The 16,780-nt window shown below is 35.7% G+C and overlaps 1 protein-coding gene across 1 annotated transcript in view; it reads right to left on the bottom strand.

Moving 5' to 3' along the window:
• Positions 1–3,682: 3,682 nt before the first annotated feature.
• The window catches only part of LOC127865073 (uncharacterized), a 56,007-nt gene continuing 42,909 nt past the window's right edge, over positions 3,683–16,780 (bottom strand). Inside the window, exons 13-21 of the mRNA XM_052404949.1 lie at positions 16,303–16,400; positions 15,149–15,460; positions 13,178–13,773; positions 12,741–12,788; positions 11,158–11,288; positions 7,370–7,554; positions 6,733–6,890; positions 5,574–5,658; positions 3,683–5,215 (exon numbers count right to left, since the gene is read on the bottom strand). Coding sequence (XP_052260909.1) covers positions 5,208–5,215; positions 5,574–5,658; positions 6,733–6,890; positions 7,370–7,554; positions 11,158–11,288; positions 12,741–12,788; positions 13,178–13,773; positions 15,149–15,460; positions 16,303–16,400 — 1,621 coding nt within the window. The 3' untranslated portion in view covers positions 3,683–5,207. The remainder of the gene's footprint in view (positions 5,216–5,573; positions 5,659–6,732; positions 6,891–7,369; positions 7,555–11,157; positions 11,289–12,740; positions 12,789–13,177; positions 13,774–15,148; positions 15,461–16,302; positions 16,401–16,780) is intronic.

Genomic DNA, 16,780 nt, shown 5'->3' with positions numbered 1-16,780 from the left:
CGGCTATTAAAACCGAAAGTAGGATTTCTATACGTATACATGTGTGCGTCCATTTCGACAAACGCGATTATTTTGAAGTTTTTAAGCGCAAAAAAAGTCGGATTTCTACCTTGTAACCACCAGATATATTCTAATTGGTACAGGTAAAATTGAATCTATAGCCTAGTTAGCAAGCAATTAATTATTTTTCAAACCGTAGCGCTTTTAAAACCGAAAGTAAGATTTCTAGACGTAGACGTCCATTTCGATAAACGCGATTATTTTTAAGTTGTAAGCGCCAAAAAGACGGATTTGTACCTTGTAACCACCAGATATATTCTATTGGGCATAAATAAAATATGTTTCTTATTTTTACTTAAATTTAATATACCAAATAAGGTGTGTGACTTTAAGTCCTTATTTTCTTATTTTGTTCATAAATCTATTGATACCAGCGGGAACCTATACTACTGTAGTAGATAGTGTTAGAGTATTATTGAATATAACACACTAGAAACATTGAAAAAAGTATCCTTTCTTGTAAGAAAAATGTAAACAACGTTGTCCGTCCGTTCGTCTCTCCGTCCGTCCGTCCGGCACTTTTGCGCCCGGAGCCATATCTTGGATGTGCTTTGGCGGATTTCATTGAAACTTGGTATGAGTATATATATGGATAAGAGGATGATGCCTGCCAAAGGGCATTGTAAAACATCCTTTAATAATGGAGTAATGGCCCTTTGTATCTTGAAAAAATGCTTTTTTTGTGTGTCCGGAGCCATATCTTGGAAGTGCTTTGGGGGATTTCATTGAAACTTGGTATGAGTTTATATATATATGAATAAGAGGATGATGCACACCAAATGGAATTGTACGACTTAAGATAATAATGGAGTTATAGCCCTTTGTATCTTGAAAAAATGCATTTTTGAGTGTCAAATATAACACTTTTGTGTCCAGAAGCATATTGGCAGGGGATATCAATTCAATGAATTTGCTTGTTCTTTATGAAACCTTGTCAGAAAAATTGTTTTAATGATATCTCATCTGTTTTGTTCTCAGTCCATTGAAAAACATGGTCGCCTGGGGAAGGGTAGTTACATGGCTATACAGAAATCATGTTATAACTATAGAAGACGTTAGTTTTTTATTCCTATGGTCATTAACCTTTGTCAGATCATTGACTCTAATGATGTGTTGGCTTTTTTTTAAAGAATTGTTTCAGTTCATTGGAGAACATGGTTACCATGGGCATCACAGTTTTTCTAGTATGGCTAAGGAAAACACTGTTACTCTTTAGAAGTAATATTTTAGTCCAATCATCATTAAACTCAGAAGTTGTAAAAAGGATATCTAAGCTGAAGTGCAACCTTTTACCACTGTTTCATATTGCTCTTTGCTGGAGGTGATTACATGAATAACTATTAAAGAGCTTAGTGTGTTGTTGAAGTTGTTCTTGATGATAATGATAAGAAACACTTATCAACATTTCTAATAATATTGAATTTCTCAAATATTGCCATAAATTTAGATAATTATAATTTATTTTCCAGACCGCTAAAGCCAGTAAAACACTGTTTTTTAAATTGTATGTAACATCATATGACCACACACTCACATTTAACCCCCCTCTCCACCCCCACCCAACCCCCCCCCCCCCCCCCCCCAACCAAAAAGATTTTTTTCTCTTTGAAACATGGTAAAAAAACACAATTACTTATTTTATTTTTGATTAGGACCGTCCAACCATCCCACCTAAGCTACAGCTATCAAACTTGATATAAAATCTTATTAGTTTGTTTTATGTCTTTACAAATGTTCAATAGATTGTGGAAAATATACCTGAACTCAGAATCGTCTATAAAGTACAACTTCTTTAAAACATAAGCGATCAATATCTTTCAATTATAGTCCTCTTCCACTTAGAATATGACAACATTACCTTGACCTTATTGAATATGAACAATTTCCCCATGATGGCTTATGTTATACTGTCAAGCACTCGAATACTGTATGTTTCCTCGTATAGCGCGCAGTGTTTTACCTCCAAAATTCAAATTAAAAAGCTTGTGCGCGCTATACATTGATACAACGCTATCCTGGCTGCTAAATTGGAAAAAAATTGTTGTGTAATCGTAAATAATCAAAATGGTCGCCATTTTTTTCCCAAAAAACTACCACCCTATAATCGTACAGACAGTGGCTATTTACGAAACAGCAAAAAGTCGGTACTGGTAGATATGAACGCAGTAGAAAAAGTTTTGGTCAACAATAATTTTGTTTGAATAAACTTGCGGACATTTCTTTGTTTGTGTTTTTACACTTCTTCATTGATGAATTCCAATGGGGACTGTTGTCGACATTGCGGAGAGCAGGCATATAAACCTCATATATAAACCTCTCATCCTTGCTTCCATCTCCACTAACCTCCTGGGCCGGATGGTTGGGTTTACCTAACAGCTCGCCTTTCTAAACCTCTCATCCTTGCTTTCATCTCCACTAACTAACTGGGCCGGATGGTTGGGTTAACCTAATGGCTCCCTTTTCTAAACCTCTCATCCTTGCTTCCATCTCCACTAACCTCCTGGGCCAGATGGTTGGGTTAACCTAACGGCTTGCCTTTCTAAACCTTTCATCCATGCTTCCATCTCCCCTAATCTCCTGGGCCAGATGGTTGGGTTTACCTAACGGCTCACCTTTCTAAACTTCTCATCCTTGTTTCCATCTCCACTAACTTCCTGGGCCGGATGGTTGGGATTACCTAACGGCTCCCTTTTCTAAACCTCTCATCCTTGCTTCCATCTCCACTAACCTCCTGGACCGGATAGTTGGGTTTACCTAACGGCTCGCCTTTCTAAACCTCTCATCCTTGCTTCCATCCCCACTTACCTCCTGGGCCGGATGGTTGGGTTTACCTAACGGCTCGCCTTTCTAAACCTCTCATCCTTGCTTCCATCTCCACTCACTTCCTGGGTCGGATGGTTGGGTTTACCTAACGGCTCGCCTTTCAAAACGTCTCATCCTTGCTTCCATCTCCACTACCTTCCGGAGCCGGATGGTTGGGTTTACCTAACAGCTCGCCTTTCTAAACTTCTCATCCTTGCTTCCATCTCCACTAACCTCCTGGGCCGGATGGTTGGGTTTACCTAACGGCTCCCTTTCAGATCTCATCCTTGCTTCCATCTCCACTAACCTCCTGGGCCGGATGGTTGGGTTTACCTAACGGCTCGCCTTTCTTAACCTCTCATCCTTGCTTCCATCTTCACTAACTTCTTGGGCCGGATGGTTGGGTTTACCTAATGGCTCCCTTTTCTAAACCTCTCATCCTTGCTTCCATCTCCACTAACCTCCTGGGCCGGATGGTTGGGTTTACCTAAAGGCTTGCCTTTCTAAACCTCTCATCCGTGCTTCCATCTCCACTAACCTCCTGGGCCGGATGGTTGGGTTTACCTAACGGCTCGCCTTTCTTATCTTCTTATCCTTGCTTCCATCTCCACTAACCCCCTGGGCCGGATGGTTGGGTAAATATGCAGTTTAACGGTTAAAGTCAAGTCAGATGCTAAAGTGCAATTTATGAATTGAAGATTACGCCAACTTGAGCAAAGATTTTCTGTAAAAATATGGGAATATACACTTTCTGTATCCCGTCATATATGTGGACCCTTTAGGAGAGCTTTCACATGGGGAAATAAAACCACGCGATAAATGTCAGTTACATGTGTTTATTATGTTGTAATAACGTATTCTATGATTCAAATTGCAAAAAAATGGAATGATTGCAACTGGAATGAGTACAAAAAACTTAATAACAAACAAGAAATTACGCGACTCCACACAATTCGAATTTATAACGAACTTTAACAATATCTTCATAACATCTATAAACATTTGACAGCATATAATAAGGAACAATGTAGAGAATTAAATCAAACGTATTTACATATAAACAACGATAAAATATGTGAAAGTGCAACTTCTAACTATAATATATTAGTGCAGAGCAGGGGAATCTTCTAACAATATAATGTTTTCAAAGTTTGATATTAAAACACAACTTATTATTTTAGTATGGTTACAAAAAAACATGTTCTTTCATTGGTTTTGCTCTTGAATCTAAAAATATGTTTGTAATCTAATGCCACAGCTACATTATTTACTGAAGGCAAATCACTTTGATGAGTTTTTTAAACTTTGGAATGAGTGAGCTCAAGAATAATAACAATAAACTTGTTTTTATCTTTTTTTTTAATAATCAGGTGCAAAAAAGTAATTGTTAACATATTTGATGAACACATTCACATTTCTTTCAAATGCATTGAACTTATTAAAAACTGTTAGTTACTGCTATTAACTTTTTCACACACAAAAAACAGTCTATGTTGTAAAATATGCAGGCATTACCAAACTGAATAGAAAAAACTCTGATTTAAAATACTTGGATGCGGGGTAAAAAGGACAATGCAGGTGCATTAAAAAAAGTAATGGAAAAACGGCCAAACTATCAATTTGTTGGGGCCTTACCTTCAGTACGTTTTATATATAGATTATACAACAGATTTTTGATGATTCTAAAATAACCAGGAAAGAATGTAAACTGTTGAACTACCAATATGTGCTGTATACAAATAAACTACAGTGTTGATGTTCTGATTATTATTTACAATTAAAAAAAAAAGTTTCATAATGAATGAACATTAATAATAAATGTTTGGATGAATATTAAAATATGGAATGATTTATCCACAATCACTATGAAGGTCTCAATGAATATTTGATTGGATCTCATCAGCAGCTATATAAAAGCACGTCATTCCAGGATACAAATGTCGGTGAGCTATCATGATGCTTGTTATCAAATGTTAAATGTCTCCATTGGTTTGTGAAGAAGAAAAACATGACTCACAAAGGCCTTAGATTAATGAATAATTATAATGCAGATGACCAGTAAAACCATGCCAACGTTAGTATGCATAAATGGTAGCTTATAGATACCCTGCTCCATTTGAAACAGCGTTAAGTATTGATGGCTGGTTAATGAACAAACTAGAACACATGTATTTGAACACATAATTGCAGATTTTTGGAATGCTTCGGACATCCCCAATGTCCTTTTGACTTGGAGAGCTCTGTTTGCTTCTGGGAAAACTGTTACACCTCTTGTCCAGTACACACACCTTTGGTGTATTCGCTTTATTTGGCAATTCTATCTAGCTATCACTTTTTTGATCTGGTCAAACCTCTGTAAAAACAAAATTGTTATGTTTGAATTAAAATTGACCTGAAAACGCTTTAATGTTGAATACAATTGGAGGATTATACTACTACACTGAAATATGTTAAGAAAAAAAATTAATTAGTTTCTACAAATGCTGTTTAACCAATTCTCAGGTTTTAAGATTTATGTTTATCAAATAGTTTTATCAGAAAAAAGACGGACGAAAAAAACAACAGCATGTTATGTATTTAATTTCAATATTCCGGTTTTGAGCTCAAAAGTGTTGTATCTGTAATGTAATTAATTATCAGACAAGACAGATTCTCACTCAACACTTAATAAAATTGTTACAGTAGAGACTATAAACACAAAGCAGCCATACTGTCAACGTCTTGTAGGGTGTCAAATGAGCGTCTTCGTCTACCTAGTCCCGGTCTAACTCTGTCATTGCGTGCAGCATTCACACCCTGAGGAGAGAAATCATCAATTAAGGCATTACACTTACTGACTTATACAACACAATCAGAGAATATTATCATTGTGACAACAGTGTCCTTCCCATACACCCATCTTCACAACAAATGAAATCAGCTCAGTAATGAAAATGTGTATCAATATTATTTTCTTAAATGAATGTGTGATTGTTTGATTTTAATGTTCCCTTTTGTAAAAAATGTCCATCTAACTTAACATGGAAGTATCATTCTACACTTGTAATGTTTACTCTTAGAACATATTTTGAAATTATTACATTTCCTTGAATGATGGTAAAATATGGCAATTCATTATTATAATTTATTATCTGCATTTGCAGACATGTATTCTTTCAGATATGTATTCTTGTGATATACAGCAACTGTTTCATATGGCATATTAAACACACTATAACATGACGGTGGCATGAGAAATCTTTTCATCTGAAAATTATATTTATAGTCAATACAAATTTGAAATGCTAAGAAAATATAAGGTTTTGTTGAATCTCTATTTATATCTATTAACATAATTTATTAATTACCCAAAGTTTGAAGAATAAAAAAAAATCATAATCATTAAACAGATATTCAGTACTGACCATTTATGACTTTTCAATCCAAGTTGAACAATTATTTGTTTAATTTATCTGAAGCAACTTATAGCACATGAATTCAGAATCCAATCAATCAATTAACTGTAAAATAATCATTGAAAAAGAATAACTTAATCAAACAGACAGGTTGAGCAAAGAATGCTTTTGCAAATGAGTCCCATTCTGACAAAACTGGGCATAATGCATGTGCGCAAAGTGTTGTCCCAGATAAGCCTGTGCAATCTGCACAGGCTAATCAGGGACGACACTTTCCGCATAAATTTGATTTTTTCTAATAAGAGACTTCATTTGAAAGAAAAATGTCATAAAAGCGGAAAGTGTCGTCCCTGATTAGCCTGTGCGAACTGCACAGGCTAATCTGGGACAACACTTTACTCACTTGCATTATGCCGTGTTTTCTCAGAACACAACTCAAATAGTCAATAAACAAGAGACCCCAGCCCCTACATACCCTGTCCTGCCTCTCTACCAGGGAGGGGCGTGGTGATGCGCTGTTTGCCCGAGATTTTGCAGGAGGAAGCACGGTGGGTTGTGGGATGTCAAGACCCTTTGTGTCATCATGGTTACACAGCGGATACCAGTGGGGCAGCTTGTCTAAGAACGCTTCTTCTGCAGGAGGAGGAAGTAATGAAGTTATTAATGAAAATTTGAGACAACAAAGTTAAAGTTAAACGGGCGTTAATATTCAGAAAGTATTTCATTAAATACTGAATCAATAATCCACTAAAATAAGCTGCCTAATTAAGCCTCATATTAAAAACATATGCTTTAAAAGTAACATTAAACTCTTCATTTGAGCCACTTATAGCTCCCTTATTGGAATACACATTCAGTTCTTCATTTTATTTTCACATTTAAAAAAAGCCAAACTGCTAACATCTAACCTAAACCAACATTTAACTGTACTCATGAAATAAAAACAGACCTAACAACTGTCCCACACCTTACATCTCCACATTTGATTCCCGTTGACCACGCTTGGGCCTCAAAAACACCTCCTTTGACAGCCACAGCCGTTTGAACCCTGACATCTGACCCCCCCCCATGACACCCTCATTATACGACTACCATATACTCCCTGAAGCTACCTGAGAAGTCGATGACGACCTCTCCCAAGAAATCGTTGGCCTTGAACCTGTCATAGTCCCAGACTGTCACCTCCAGGGTCTTGTTACGAAGCTCCTCAATGTGTACATTCTGGAACACCACCGTCTCATTCCATTCGGGGTTTAGGGTTCGAGCAATGTGCTTCGTGCGACGCTTGTTGTCAGCACTAGAAAATGGAGCAAAAATTTAGGTTCAACAGTTTTACATGCTTGTGTTAGCTGTGTAAATTCATGACCTAATTAAAACACAGTATGATGTGAAGTTGGAATAAGACATCAATTTGGGAATAAATTGTGTTTTCTCAAAAGTGCATAATAATTAAAACAGATACTTGCATATACATGTATAATAACATCATTTAAATTAATTTTACTGCTAAACTGGAAAATGTTTATTGATTTTTTTTCTTCATGAAATGAAACTGTGTCCATGCGCTGCATGTATTTAAAAATACAGTAAAAAATATCAAAATACAATAACTGTTAATGAAAAATTCATGGAAAATTGCTTATTAAGATTGTAGTTTAGACAAAATATTACAAAAATAAATTAAGATCATTCCCAATTTGTTGTCTTATTCCAAATTCACATAATACAGTGTTTTAAGCTCTTTCTTATGATATTTTATTTATCTGTAATTAATTTGCCCATTATCAAAGCCTGGATTATTTTAATACTAAATAATACAAATGACATCAGACCTTAACCAAATATTTTACTTTAAAAAAAATGAGAAAAAGTTAAAGAAAAAGCTGCCACAAGTCAGTGCCCTCAACTATTCTTCCACTTAAATTGTATTATAAACATTTTCGTTTAGTACTAAATAATACAAATGACATCAGACCTTAACCAAATATTTTACTTTAAAAAAAATGAGAAAAAGTTAAAGAAAAAGCTGCCACAAGTCAGTGCCCTGAACTATTCTTCCACTTAAATTGTATTATAAACATTTTCTTTTAGTAACCTAATATAATGACCACAAAGACTTATTTAAATTTGAACATCTGTTGTAGTTATATTGAATATGTTGATTTAAAGTCTTATGAACATTTATAAATGAAAACAAGAACTATGAGCATTAATTATTTGTTCACCTATTAATTTGATTTCATCTATTAATTTAGCTGAATACAATTAAATGTGCAAGCAAGGTCTGCATAAGTATATGCCACATAACAAAAACAGCACAATAACTCTCTTCTAAGTAAAGTTAAATGGAAATCATTTCATGTTTCATGTGACATTGACCAAACTGGGCAATCCCTAAACTAGATCATCATAGTAACCTACCAATACACAAAATTTAAAGGCTCTATAAAGGTCACAAATCCAATTATTATGCATATCAACTGGTCTAATTTTTACCTGATTTCAGTTACTCTTGCATAAAAACTGCTAATAACACAGCTTAGGTACAACGTTGTCAAGAATTATGGAGGATAAACCCGTTTCATAATTGGAAGAAATGTTTACATTTTTGCAACTAACGTGATGTGTAGCCTCAGAGCGTTGACATATGCTAAAAATAGCCAAAAGAAAATTCAATTTTAATTCTATTTTAACAACTTTTCACCAGCAGAAAGTAACTTATTAGATCACTACAAACGTTTTTACCATTTAGAAAAGACCTACTTTGTGAGTGATACCGGAAAACGTTAAAAGTCGTCGTTATATTTTGGTGACCTGGTGCACGTTGCAACTGCAACTTTTTAATGAAAGGGATACAAGGTTGCAAGTTGCAATTATTAGCAAATTTGCAACTGCAACTGCACTGCAACCGTTAATGAAACGGCCCCCTGAGTCACTTTCACTTTCTCTTTCGCGAGTAAAAAGCAATGTAAATAAACTGATTGTTTGTAAACACACTTGACTTGGAGGACACTTTATTTTGAGCTCAAAACAAGTTGTGTTGCTCATTTTTTTATTATTATGTCCAATAGCATATATATATTGTTTTTTGATAACCTTTATAAATAAAATATGAAAAAAATATTTTAAAATGTGTAAATAATTACATATCTTCACCTTTATAGAGCCTTTAAGCACAAAACCTTCAACCTATATGACACTCCATGCTAGGTCTCCTTTTTAGCTAAAGATAGGACTTGTTGGGCAAAAAATTTTACCTTCATTTTTAAGTACAAAAAAGAGAATTATTCTGGTCAATTTCAGGTAAGATAAAGGCCCGTTCATTTTTAAGTACAAACAAGAGATGTGTTTGGTAGAAACACAATGCCCCCTTATGCACCGCTTTTTTTTACCTTTGACCTTGAAGGATAACCTTTCACAACTCAAAATGTGCAGCTCCATTAGATACACATGCATGCCAAATATCAAGTTGCTATGTTCAATATTTCAAAAGTTATTGCAAAACTTTACTATATTAAAGTTTTAAATTTTCGACCTTTGACCTTGAAGGATGACCTGGACCTTTCACTACTCAAAATGTGCAGCTCCATGAGATAAACATGCATGCCAAATATCAAGTTGCTATGTTCAATATTTCAAAAGTTATTGCAAAACTTTACTGTAACCTTAAAGTTTTGGGACAGAATGACAGACAGACAGGCCAATAACAATATACCCCCGATCTATCGATCCGGGGGCATAAAAAGAGAATCATTCTGGTCAATGTCAGGTAAGATAAAGGCTGGTCTTTATCTTACCTGAAATTGACCAGAATCATTCTCTTTTTTTGTACTTAAAAATGAAGGTAAAACAGGCCTCACACAAATACCACAAACACATGTGTCATGTTTCTGTGGAATACCTGTTACATAAAAAACAGTGATAAGGAGATGTTGCAAGCTTTCTGTAACCAATTTTCTACATGCCAAAATGGGGCATTATTCTACTTTATTGCAGGTAAGATGTAAGGACCTTTAAGTCAGTGACATAACACATTCCCCAAAACACAATTGTGAAGTTGAATACCTGAAGTAGGAACAGTGATATGCAGATGTTGCACATTTTACTTAAACCCAGCATTACTTGGCCAAGGCAGACACTTGGATGAGCAGTATAGCTTGGACTATTTGGTGAATATTTAAGCTACCATTGAAGGTTTAAGCTGACTGTCTTATTAGAAAGACCAGTTTCCAGAACATTCAGAAGTGGATAGTCTAAATCTGAGTAAATATGGGTCCAGGTATCACTCATGTATACCCTTGTTTTATTGTACTTCATCACAAAAGCTGTATACAATATACAACAGCTATATTGTTTTGAATTCGTAATATTTACTCTTTACCACTCTGCAGTAAAGTGAAAGTGGCTACTAGTATATGCAACCATAAAAAAACCAGTACATCCTACTAGTAACTGGCAGTCTGTTAAGGTTTTATGCTGTTTGGTGCTTATCAGTATCTTGGAGTTGGAAATGAAGGCTATAGACTTGAATAGGTTGCTATGGCGAAGTAGATATGGTGTCTGCCTAAAGATTGGAAGGTGAAGGTTCGATCCCCACTGTGGGAGCGTTCTTGAGATAGCCCCCATAGAAACCAAGTACTGGTTCTAGTCCCAAGAATAGTACTCGAGAGCGTCTCAATTAAGTAGCAGTACTTTCAATTCAATTGAGCTAAAATAAATGGGTTTTTAATAAACTATAAACATGAATCAAGTAATAAAGGTCTTAAATTTAAATTGATTGTTTAAGGGACTGAAAATACACCATTGTGTGTATCTAAGTGGAAAAGAGTTTAGTTAGACATGAGCTGCCTCCCCTATCTTCACCCTGCATGAATTGTCTCCCCGGTCTACGGTATCATACCATCTCCCAGGCAGGAGGTACAGCTTGGCGAAGGGATCGGAGAGTCCATTCAGGTCCATGGGCAGGAGGTTTCTAGCCTGTATCACTCGCACCCTGAACTCATTATTCTGTGGGTCATGCCATAACTGGAGCTAAAAAAAAAAGATTGGCAGCAATTAATTGATCATTTTCATATCAGCATCTGAATATCTCACACAGTTTTCATTTTTGCAATTCCACTGTGCATATTACACATATGACACAAATTTGGGTTGATAATTGATTTAAAAAATCTCGTTTTTTTATATGATTATTACAGAACATTAATAAAGTGCTCAAACGTCAGCATAAATTAAACCAAACCTTTTTGACTAAAAAATATTGAAATTCATAGTGTTAACAGATTTTAAAATATATTTTGAAACCAAATATATAACACTGAAGAAAAGTGGAAATTTATCATTTAGATACAGGTTTTGAATGTTATTTTCTAATGCCAATACAGACAATTCATGAATATTTAATCCTACAAAAATTATTTTGACGTTCTAAATAGTTTAATATCAGCTCACATTTATTATTTTCCCAATTTTGTTTAATTATATAAATGTTGATGTGTATTCATATACCATTGTATTTAACAGAAAATATAAGGAATTTTGTAAAATGTAAATAAAAACTTTAAATTTAGCTTTAAGTTACAATACAATTGTATTATTGAAATCTATGACGAGCAATTCTAAAAATTAAAGCATTATCATAAATTAGTATCCTTCTTATGAAGATGTACCAATTATAAGCATCATATTATACATGTGTCTAGTAACTACACTTATGCAAACATGAATAAATAAGTGTCCAATCAATAGATTGCTATGAAACCATGTAAAGTGCATGTTGGTGCAAAGGGATATTGGCATATGCTATCTTATTAAATTCTTTGCCAAAATTAAAATTGGGGTAGACAGAGCACGTTTAATCTAAAACATTCAATTTCAAAATCCTTGTTCTTTTTTTGCTTCACTATATAAGTGTTTGGTTATTCATATTGTAACTTAAAGTTGAAAGCCTGTAGTACAATACCTTACTCAAAATCATAACTCTTTACATGATGTATATTTCATAGTGTGAAATCTTTAAGTAACTATGAAACCAATATTATTCATTGAAGACTAATAATCATAAATTTTCTAGGGACCTCTCACCCAAAAAATCAAATGGGATGTGTTCTGTAAAAATGGGGTTTAAAGCACATGCATAAAGTGTCATCCCAGATTAGCCTGAACAGTCTGCACAGGCTAATCAGGGACAATACTTTCCGCCAAAACTGGATTTCGTTAAGAAGAGTCTTTCTTGAAACAGAAAATATCATTAAAGCGGAAAGTGTCGTCCCTGATTGGCCGGTGTGGATTGCACAGGCTAATCCGGGACGACACTTCGCACATGCATTAAACCCCCTTTTCACAGAGCACGGCTCAAATGTAACAAATATTCAAGTCCCAAGTATTACATCAGACATAAAAAATACCAAGAATTTCAGATAAACAAAAATGAGAGATTATATAAATCCACAAAATTTCATGTCAACAAAATTATATGAATACCTGAATATCTCCCATCTGTCTGTTTCCCCTGCTGGTGCCCTTGGGGGACTGGAAGACATGACATACAATGTACAATAATCAGATAGCCTTTACTGGAAAAATATTGCCTTTCAATTAGGAAACTATTCTTATCCAAGCAAGTCTGCCATTCAAAAGCAAAATTAATGTAAGTGATACACACTTTTTTTATATGAATGCTAAGAATTTTTGCTTAAAAACACATCAAATTGTCGAAAAAATTTCACAATCCTCCAATAGTCTGTATAAGCAATAGAAAAATGAAGTTACATTAGTCTTAATATACAGTTTTAACATTCTTAAATAATTTATAGAAATAAGTTGCTTAATGCTTTAAAAAAAGTTATCTGTCTTTAGTTTGATTGAAAATCAAACTGGATGTTATCTGTAATAAGTTTATTGAAATAAGACCCGTATACCTTTTTTATATCTTCCTCAGATTCAGATTCCTTCCTTCGTACAAGTTCTGAAGCCGAGATTGAGAGACCCCTATGTTTGGTTGACCGCTGCACTTTAGACGGTGACAACTGACGATCATCAACTCCGGCATGATGAGACATTCTCAGAAAATCATCGAAAGAGTTCGATTGCTGACTGAGGGGTTCATGTTTTTTTGCATCTCGACTATCACTGTGCTGTTTCTCCATAATTCTCGAGACAGATCGAGTTGAATCTTTGCGCACTGGTCTATCAATGTTTGTAGGCGTGGGCAGTGATTGCACAAGAGACTGTCGACTTTTGCTTACACTGTTAACACTGGCGCTGGATAAATTAAGATTATGGTTATAATTATGTCGGTCAGAGTTTTCCAAACTGCCTTGAAAATTCTGTTGCCCTTGAGCAGGTCTGCGAAAATACTCGGAGGCAGACGGGGTGAGCTTTATGGGAGCCATCTCCAGGGCAGCACCTATCGACAGCTTACCCTGACTTCCATAGCAGTTCTTGCTGTTGATTGCCCCAGACGCCAACGCAGACCTTGCCCTTGTCCCCTGTGATGATGCCTGACTACCTGTTGCTATGTAAAAATACCATTTGTCAAATTTCAATGTTGTTGTTTTTTCAAATTGTGTTAAACAAGGATATCAGTTAAACTGATGGATGCTCCCCTATGATGCTTTGTCGATATATCGGTAAATTGTGTGGAAAAAAGTGTGACCTTGAGAAAATCTATTATTAGCCTCAGTGACCTTGACCAACGTGACCTCAAACCTCATCAAAAGGTAGAGGTCCATGCAAGGTACCTACATGCCAAATAAGAGATCATTCAAATATTGAAGGCGCTATGAGAAACTGTAACCAAAGTGTGACTTTGAGAAAATGTATTATTAGCCTCGGTGACCTTGACCCCAGTGACCTCAAACCTGATGAAAAGGTCCATGCAAGGTACCTACATGCCAATTATGGAAGAGATCGGTATAATTTTGAAGGCGCTATTAGAAACTGTAACAAAAGTGGGACGGAAAATCTATTATTTGCCTCGGTGACCTTGACCTTAACCCCAGTGACGTCAAACCTCATCAAAAGGTAGAGGTTCATGCAAGGTACCTACATGCCAAATATGTAAGAGATCGGTAGAATATAATTGAATGTGCTATGAGAAACTGTAACAAAAGTGTGACAGAAAATCTATTATTATTAGCCTCAGTGACCTTGACCTTTACCCCAGTGACGTCAAACCTCATCAAAAGGTAGAGGTCCATGCAAGGTACCTACATGCCAAATATGTAAGAGATCGGTAAAATATTGAAGCTGCTATGAGAAACTGTAAAATACAAGAAACCGTCAGAGACGGGTGATGCTCCCCAAAGGTTTTTTGTCACAATATTGCACTATATATTCAGATAAAAGGGAACACCTTGAGGGGCATAACTTTGGACAAAATAATACGATGGATGGTTTAGCAACTTAAAAATTTCAAATGGCCATAACTCTCTAAATAAATCATCTAACCAAAACCCACAAATAGCATGTGCATCGCCTCAAGGTAGTTAAGCATTCCATAAAGCTTCATTGAATTCCAGTCAGTAGTTGGGGAGAAATAGCCCGGACAAGAATTGCACTATATGTACAGTTTATAGAAATTTTCAAAGGGCCATAACTCTGTGAAAAATCATCTGATCATAACCGGCTGATAATATGCGCACATCTCCTGTTGGTAGTGAAGCTTCCCATAAAGTTTCATTGGATTCCCGTCATAAGTTGCTGAGAAATAGCTCGGACAAGAATTGCACTGTATGTACAATGGAAAATTTCAAAGGGCCATAACTCTGTGAAAAATCATCCGACCAGATATATATATGGGGAGCATAAAAAACACACTTAACTATAACAGTAATATAAATATAATCTCCAAATATAGATTGGGCTTGCAACAGACAAACAATGATTACCTGATGATGAAGCCTGACCTCCAGAGCCCGTGTTTTTACGTCGGGAGATGTTGGCCCGGGCTTGGGACTCAGATGACGTAGAGGCCGGCTCGGAGAGTGGGGAACTGCACCCAGAGGAGGCTGTGTTGTAGTCCTGCTGACTGGAGGAGTGGGACATGCCCGGAGACGGCTCCTGAGACATGCCTGGTGACACTTCCTCCTCTGCTATGTCCTCCAGGTCCGGGTCGTACGGCGCTTCCTCTATGTTGGAATCCTCCTCCCAGCGTTCTATACTCACTGCATGCTTTTCTTCACAGGGCTCAGTAGCAGCTGCTGAAAGAATGGAGAATCAGCAGGTTTAAAAATGTGTGGTGTTATTTTTAAAAAAGCCGTATGATGAATCAAATGAACATTGATTTAAAAATAAATCAAGTGAGTGGATACATTATGAGGTCACCTGGATGTGCTGTCTTTAAGACTAAGTAATGGTTCATCCAAGGAAATGCACTTGATACAACAGATTGCCAAGCAATATGGTCCCCTACCGGTGAAACTCCACCATTGTCAGAATTTTTAAAAAAAATTATTTTTTATATTTGTTGCCATAGCAACCAGAATCCTTGATGTAGGAACAAAATGTGATGACGTGCATAATCTCCATATTGCCATCTATCCATGTTTCAAGTTTCATGAAAAATATGAAGAACTTTTAAAGTTATCGCAGGATCCAGAAAAGTGTGACGGACAGATTGACTGACTGACACACAGAGCGCAAACCATAAGTCCCCTCCGGTTTCACCGGTAGAGGACAATAAATAACCTTTAGGCTTTCGATGCAAATTGGAGCTAAAATAAATTGGTTTACACCTTATCAAGCAAAATACCAGGAAAACCCAAAAAAACATTCATATTAAATAGCTGCGTTGTTATGTAAAGAACATTAATGGTAACCAAAGATTATGCAAATCTTTGCAAGTGTTTACTGCACTTTAGTATTCCCTTTGGATTTGAATGGCAGCATATTATAATTTTCGAATATATATAATTTCATTAATTATCTTGCATTTTAATATTGTATATTTGAATGAAGAGCACCTGATATGAAACAAGACAATAGTGTACTGGTAAAATCTCTGTAATATAACACAACAACAAACTTGTTATAGCTGTCTTACCCTCATCTTGACCAGCTGTCTCCAGGTTGTCATAAGAGGAATGGCAGCTGGTTTCCAGCAACCTTGAATCAGAATGAGGCTTCTTAGAGGTGCCACACCTGGAAACAATGGCGGTAATTTCTGTTTGTTTTTTATTTACATTTGTTTTGATCTTGGTTGTGTTTAAAGACATGAAATACAATATTTGATTCTTGTCTGAAACATATCAAGAATACCCTTCAAACCGAAATTATTTACAAAGAGGAAAATGTCAAACCAGCATAAGCTGCATTATCACTTGTTTATTTGAACAGTAACCATCGCTCACATAAGGAATTATTTAAATAAAAATGTCCCTTAAATTGTTTTTTCCGAACAAAATGGCTCCAAGCGCATTTCTATTTTAGCTATAGTGGCCATATTGGGCAGTGAATAGGAAAAATGTGTACATGTTTGGTAGAGGACCCTCCAAGGAACATTCTCAATACCTATACAACCA

The sequence above is a fragment of the Dreissena polymorpha genome, chromosome 1 (genome assembly GCF_020536995.1).
Source record: "Dreissena polymorpha isolate Duluth1 chromosome 1, UMN_Dpol_1.0, whole genome shotgun sequence".
Classification (NCBI taxonomy): Eukaryota; Metazoa; Mollusca; class Bivalvia; order Myida; family Dreissenidae; genus Dreissena; species Dreissena polymorpha.
Note: the sequence above shows the minus strand (reverse complement) of the source record. Positions and strands in the feature narration are given on the sequence as shown.